The sequence below is a fragment of the Myotis davidii genome, unplaced genomic scaffold (genome assembly GCF_000327345.1).
Source record: "Myotis davidii unplaced genomic scaffold, ASM32734v1 scaffold827, whole genome shotgun sequence".
Taxonomy (NCBI): Eukaryota; Metazoa; Chordata; class Mammalia; order Chiroptera; family Vespertilionidae; genus Myotis; species Myotis davidii.
The window spans coordinates 1,190,769-1,198,171 of NW_006297815.1; the positions used below are offsets into that span (position 1 = coordinate 1,190,769).

General features: G+C 50.7%; 1 protein-coding gene across 1 annotated transcript in view; it reads left to right on the forward strand.

Annotated features, from left to right (window-relative positions):
- SLC13A3 (solute carrier family 13 (sodium-dependent dicarboxylate transporter), member 3) overlaps positions 1-7,047 on the forward strand; it is a 65,548-nt gene extending 58,501 nt beyond the window's left edge. Inside the window, exons 11-13 of the mRNA XM_015570362.1 lie at positions 784-858; positions 2,538-2,792; positions 5,328-7,047. Of these exons, the coding sequence (XP_015425848.1) occupies positions 784-858; positions 2,538-2,792; positions 5,328-5,507 (510 nt within the window). The 3' untranslated portion in view covers positions 5,508-7,047. The remainder of the gene's footprint in view (positions 1-783; positions 859-2,537; positions 2,793-5,327) is intronic.
- The last annotated feature ends 356 nt before the right edge of the window (positions 7,048-7,403 follow it).

Genomic DNA, 7,403 nt, shown 5'->3' on the forward strand with positions numbered 1-7,403 from the left:
TCACAGAAACTTTGCCAGGCTCACATTGCTCCTCCGTGACACAGGGACAAGTGTCCACCTCATGGGATGGTTGGGAGGACTCAGGGAGCTAATGTATGCAGGTGTCTCGCCCCCTATAGAGCCACATTAATGGTGATTGTTATGATAATGAATAATACAATGTTAACAGCGTTAATATTTGTGTGATCATTGTTATAAACATCCTTTTTATTGATCATAATATCTACTATTTATAATCATATTGACAGTGTCATATTTAATAGATACTTGATACATGTTTTATATGACATGTGATATAGAGTATATCTTCTATATATTATACATTTGATGCATATTAATAGATAACAATCACAAGGTTAATGTTTTGTGCAATATTTATGTTCATATCATTTTAATTCGTTACTGTCATTGGAGGAATGAGGAGATTTATCATGGAGGATCCAAGTCCCCTCTCCCATTCAAGTTGGAGCTTAGGGTGCTAGACCCAAGTGAATTGTCTAGAGAACCAAATGAGTTAGTTGAGGATCCAAGGCTTTGAGTCCCGGGCCTATAGCGTACGAAACAGAGAAGAGCTCAAGAAGCAGAGACGCTCATTCAAGTCCAGGCTCCATGTGTGACCTCGGACATGTCACTAACCACTGACCCTCAGACTCCCCATCTACGAAGGGATCATTGTCATCATTGTGATGGATCCCAACCCTCCCCCCTGGGCCAGCCCTCAGGGGTGGCACTGGGATGGGCTGGGTGTGAAGAGGCGACCTCGCTCCTCCCCTCCCCCCGCAGCAGTCCGGGCTGTCGTTGTGGATCAGCGATCAGCTGCACCCGCTGGAGAACGTGTCTCCCGCGCTGGCCGTCTTCATCGGCAAGGAGGAGCACCCATCACTCCAACCACCCAGGTCAGAAACCTCTCCCCTGCTGGCGGGGTCTCCCGCAGGCAGCCCCAGGAGTCACTGCTCTCTTCCAAAATGTGTGAATGTGGCAGAACCCAGATTCCAAGAAAAAATACTGTGGCGTTTTTTTTCTTTAAAAAAATGCATAATCAAAGTAAATATTTTTAAAGTGACCAAATGGCCTTCTTTGGAAAGTTTTCTAGGAAGATATAATTTCCAGGTTTGGATTAAGCAGAAGTAGAAAGTCTGACTAGTCCAACAACCACAGGAGGAACTCTGATGATAGCAAAGCTCTAGCCTCCCTGTAAACCCGGGCTCCTTGGCACCACTCAATTGTGGGGTAAGTGGTGGGGACAGCCTTGTGCACAGCAGAGTGTTTAGCGGCACCCCTAGCCCCTCCCCGCTAGATACCAATAGCGCCCCCTCTAAATCGTGACCATCACACATGTGTTCAGACATTGCCAAGTGTCGCCGGGAGGGACACTCATCCCCTGTGGAGAACTACTGCTTTAAAGGTCACCAGTCCTGGAGGGCTGGCGAGGTGAGAGCTGGAGCCTTCAAGGAGCAGAGAGTTCTCAACTTGCCCAGAGCGTTCCAGAGCACAGACAGGCAGAGAAAGCCATCCCACCCACGTGTCAGGTTAGCAAGACCCCGAAACCAAACACAAACCAGGGGGAAAAAATGTCCTAACTCGACCTCGTATGAAAATAAAGATGCAAATAGCAAAACGAATCCAGGATCATATGCCAAGAACAACATATCACGGACAAGAAGAATTTACACTTGGGATTTCAAAACTGATTATCCTGAGTTTTACATTTGAATAGATGAAAGGGGTGTTATTACCTCAGCGTAACCCCACATCTAGGGAATTAAGTCAATGTCGCGAGTATATGCTTTGTATGCAAACAGTGACAGACCAGGCACTTTGTTTTCCTTTGCTTACTTAGGCATCCTATATAATAAAAGGCTAATATGCAAATTGACCAAACGGCAGAACAACCAGTCGCTATGAAGTGCACTGACCACCAGGGGGCAGACACTCAAAACAGGAACTGCCCACTGGTGGTCAGTGCACCAGAATATGTCGTTGGAGAGAGGTGAAGAACCAGCGGCCCACTGACGGAGGCCAACCCACAGACACGTTTGACCCCCGGTCTTAGACGTTTGGAAATGTTTGCCAACAGCTGCCATCTTGAGCTCTCCTTATCCCTGAAGTCCAGTGAGGCCCCAACCCAAGGGGCCCCGACTCCAACTGTTAGGACCAGGAAGAGGGCTTGTTATTTTAGAGCATCTGCTTCCCCTGGGACCTTGTCAGACATGCAGATTCTTGGGGCCACCCCAGGCCTGCTGAGTCAGCAGCGCTGGGTAAGTGGTGGGCTTTAACAAGCCTCCAGTGGCTCCTGTGTGCTCAGATCGGAGGAGTGTCCTAGGCACATCTCCCCAGCCCAGCCTCCCTGGTGACCCTGCAGTGCGGCCCCAGAATGTCACTAACCTTGAGAATGTCTTCTCCATCTCTCCCTTGGTCTGGCTCTCGCCTCCTGTCCGTTTCTGTGTATCGTATCTCTCATTTCTGCGTGTTCGTGTATCTGGTTTCTCATTGTCTCTACATCTGTCTTCTCATTTGTCTCGACTGCGCACGCTCACGCCGCCTCTCTCTATCCATGTGTCTTTGTCTCTCTTTCTGTCTCTAAATCTGTCTCCGTGTTGTTCTCCCTCCAACTGTCTCTACCTCTTATGTCTTTGTCTCACCACCGAGCCCAGGCCATCCGCCTGAAAGTGCACCCCCTGTACCTGATGATCCCTGCCACCGTGGGCTGCTCCTACGCCTTCATGCTCCCGGTCTCGACACCCCCCAACTCAATTGCCTTCGCCACTGGACACTTGCTGGTCAAAGACATGGTGAGCCTCGGCATTTTCTTCTTCTTCTTTTTTTTAAAAAAATAAGTTTGTATTGATTTCAGAGAGAGAGGAATGGCGGGAGAAATAGAAATACCCATGAGAGAGAAACATCAACATCAACTGGCTGCCTCCTGCATGCCCCCTGCTGGAGATGGGGCCCACACCCCAGGCACATGCCCCTGATGGGGAATTGAACCAGCGACCTCTTGGTGCGTGGGTTGATGCTCAACCACTGAGCAACTCTGGCCAGGCAAGTCTGGGCGTTTTCTAGCAGAGCCCAGAGAGGTGGGTGGACACAGGTGGTGGGCTAGGCATCTGGGCAGGGCTCCTGCTCCCCCAGCCACCATCCCCCAATTTCTACGTAAGCCATTCTGAGTGCGGCCAGGAAGAGACAATTTAGCAAACACTCCGTGTAGACAACTTCCGGAAGCACTGCTTAAGTGATTGCTTTCCAAGGTTTGCTCTGGGGACAAGGGGCTTTCCCCTCTCTGTGCTTGCTTGTTGGGCCAACTGCACTGTGCCCAGCATCTTTAGGGAAGAGAAATGCCAGTCCACACCCTGGGACGTGGGTGGCCTCAATGCCTGGCCAGCTGAGGAGTGTGACAGAAGCCCCCCGAGTTGCGGGGGAGTATTCCAGCTTTCAGCAGGGCTCAACTATGGGGCAGTGTGTTCCCTCTTCCCCATGCCCCCTCCAAACCCCGCCCCTCCCACCCTCTCCCCTCCTCCTACCTCCTGCTGCCTCTTCCCCCTCCACCCCCACCTGGGCCTGGGGCGTTTGGATGCTCAGAATGTAAATAACTCATCCTAAACTGGTGCACCCCAGGGGTGATGTGCTTAACCAGTTCAGGATGCTGGCTTCCAGGCTCAGGGACTCAGCAGGATGAGTGGCCAGAGAACCAGAGTGAGAGGCAGAAAGCCATCCAGAGCAAACAGAGTGTCACGCACAGGTGTTAACTAACTACGTAACTCAAGTGGAACTAAGCAGGCATTTGAGCCAGGTTCCCTGGACCCTGGCGAAGGAAGACCCCACCCTCCTCCCAGCTCCCCCAAAGCTTTGGGCTCCTTCTAATTCTCCACACTTGTCAGGGGCTTTAAGACTCCCTAGAACAGAGGCAGCCAGCACAGCGGTTTCCCGGCCTATGCCCTTACCATGAACCATCTGGGGAAATACTCATTTCACAATTTTACTAAATCAACTTACATTTTTTAAAAACTTAAATAAGAGCCCTGGACAGTGTTGCTCAGTGGTTGGAGCATCAGCCCACGCACCAAAGGGTCACACCTGGGTTAAATCAATCCCAGCCCAGGTTGGGGCGGCAAGCGGGAGGCAACCAATGGATGTGTCTCTCTCATCCCCACCTTCTCTCTTTCTCTCCCCACCTTCCTTCCCTCCCTTCCACGTTCTCTAAAAATCAATGACAAAATCTCCTCAGATGAAGATTAGCCAAATCAAACAAACAAAAAACCTTAAATAACAGTATTTAAAAAGAAAAGTTACCAATGTACATGTAAATGGAAAACCAGTAATGCATGCCATTGATGGCAAGTCTAAAAATCCATGCAAAGGGGGAAAAAGCAAAATAATGAAATTCTCCCCAATTACAGTTGCCTGGAGAAGGGTCTTGTTAAAAAAAGAAAGTGGAAGCCTGGCAAGTGTGGCTCAGTGGTTGAGCATTAACCTAAGTCCAGGAGATCACCATTCGATTCCCGATCAGAGCACATGACTGGGTTGCGGGCTCAATCCCCAGTAGGGGGCGTGCAGGAGGCAGCCAATCAATGATTCTCTCTCATCATTGATATTTCTATCTCTCTCCCTCTCCCTTCCTCTCTGAAAGTAACAAAAATATATTTAATAAAAAGCGGGGGCGGGACGAGGGGCAGTGGGAGAAGAGGAGAGAAGCGTTAAGGAAGGGCATGGTAGCCCCTAAAGCAGACTTGCTCTGAGGAAGCGATTTGAAAAGCAACCTAAAGGGAGTAATTTTCTCACGGCTGGATGCTAGGGTGGAACAAACAGAAAACTGAGCTGGGAAACAGGTGTTTTCAGCCCATGTTTGGACTGCACAGTATGAGAGTCAGCCTGGAGAGGGAGCAAGTGGGCAACTCTTTCCAGCTATTTGAAGAGGTAAACATTTCCAGGAGAAAAAAATCTTCCCAGTAAACAATTATAGCCTTAACTGTTGTGTGGGGTGGAGGGCGTGGCGGGGGCGGGGGGGTGATTTAATGATCAAATCAGACTATTTTCAAGTTGTGTAGCCTTAGATAAGCCAACTTCTCTGAGCCTCATTTTCCTCTTCTGTAAAATATGAATAATAATAATAACCCTTATAGGGCTGCTTTCAGGGTTAAATGACCCTATGACAGCTGCATGGCACAGTACCTGGCCCCTATAAGCCACTCAATGAATGAGGACATTTGAGGGACAGCCTAGGGTGTGTAAAGATGGGAGGGTCTGGGGCATCCACCGCCCTGGGTTTGGGTGAATGACTGGGGTTTTTCCAGGTATACAATGGGCCTCGAGCCTGTGTTCTATTTCAGGTGCGGACAGGCCTCCTGATGAACCTGATGGGCATCATGATACTCAACGTGGCCATCAATACTTGGGCACAGCCCATCTTCCAGCTGGGCTCCTTCCCGGACTGGGCCCAAGACCACTTAACCAATGTCACAGGAAAGCCACCCTCACTGGTGGCCAACGACACGTTACTTGCCCTCTGAGTCCTCCTTGGAGACTCTGGGCCGGGCCCTCCCAGAAGGCTTTACCAGTACCTGCTCTTAGGATCAGACAGGGTGATCAAGCAATTCTCTGTGATCCAGAAGGCAACACGCAAGGGTAACCTCCGGTGGTCCACTTGGGTCAGCAAGTTCATTACCTGGGACACCTTCTCCTCGCTCATGCAGCTCAGGACTCAGATATTTCCCAGATCTCAAGCTCCTTTATCTCTGAGCTGGAATGTGGTTAGCATGCAAGAGGGCCCAACTCCAGCAACAATAAATAAATCTAGAATTGCTTTTGTCTTGAACAGTTGGGATGGGAATCTATCCATCCCCAAGGGCACAGTGAACATTCCCCACTGACTACTGTAGGTTGCACTCTGGGCAGACCATCTCGCCTTTAGGGGCCACCTTCCTTGGAGACCTGTCCCAGCTGCTCACAGCTGACATGTTCAGTTCAGCGGGGGCCCGTTCTGCACCAGTTGTTTGACTATTTCCCCTGTTGAAACCCAGCAGCCAGGGGAATTTTCAACCCATGGAGCCGGGGGGAAGGGGAGCAGGGGTCAGAAGGGACAGATGGCCTCCTGAGGACACGGAGACTTGCAGAGCCTCCTTCCTGCGTCTCTGAGCTCCCAAGCACACCAGGGGAGTTCTAGAACCCCCGCTGACATCTCTACCCAAGCTGTTATGATTCTCCTGTTCAATCTGATTCACTGCGGCCATATTTCTAGAGTTGGGCCAACCTGGGCCCTGCCCTCTTGCAGGTGACTCATGGCTCCTCCAGCCAGAACCCACCTGCCTGTGGCCCGCAGAGGCCCGTGTGGCTGCTGGCTGCTGCTTGCTCCGCAGCTGGTTCCAACCCTACCCCAACTGGCAAGGACATTTGATTAGCAAAGACCATATTTTCCAGGGAGGAGAGGAAAGTCAAGAGAGAAACTGGGGACTTGCAAAGGGCCAGGGTGACATGTCGCAAGCAGGCCAAGTATCACAATCCTCTTTCCAGACAGGGCCACTGAGACTTCCCGAGAGCCAGTGGCTGGCGGGCTCTCCTTGGGGATCCCATCACCGCTGGCTTCAAGCAGAAGTATCTGGGCATCTCCAGTGAACAACACAGTCCTGGGCCCTGCAGATGCTCAGCAAGTGTCTGTGGAAGGAGTGGCCCAGCATTAGCATAGCACCGGCAAAGGCACCCCGAGGGCCCCAGAGCCCTCTCCCCTTCCTGCACCTCCGAGGGATGAGGTTCCCTGAGCAGCAGCCTGGGCCTGGAAGGCAGTCCCCAGAGACTAAACTCACCCTCAGTACAGCAGGAGTGAGTCATGCATGTACTTCCCTGGAAGCGGGCTCCTTCCCAACTGAGTAGAATGTCAGTTTTTAGTCACAGTTACAGCCCGGGGGTGAGGAGTGGGGGAAGGTGTGTTCCCTGTGGGACAGGGTAGGAGAGAAGTGCGTTCACAGAGAAACCCATGGAACTTATAACCAGATGAACCATGATTTCAAGTACTTTTGATTGAAAATGCTATAAAATAAAGAATGTTAATCAACACTGGCCCTTTAGATTTTTTTGCTGTTCTGGGCATCGAAGAGCTTCAAAGCCCCAAATTCCTGAAGAGGGAGTTTCACAGAATTGATTTCCCTGGTCTCACTTTCTTACTGCTCTCTGCTCTACTCCAGCCACACACTCAACACCTTCTGCCTCAGGGCCTTTGCACATGCTGTTTCCTCTGCCCAGAACACTATGCTCCCAAATATACTAGTATACTGGTTTCCTCACCTGGTCTACCTCTGGCGGCACAAGCAGAGAAAACATTGAGTGTGGAGGGCAAACTGAGAAAAGGGGTTATGGAAGGTTTAGATCATATTAGAGCTTGCAACTAGTAGTCCCCAGGATTGCCTCCAGCC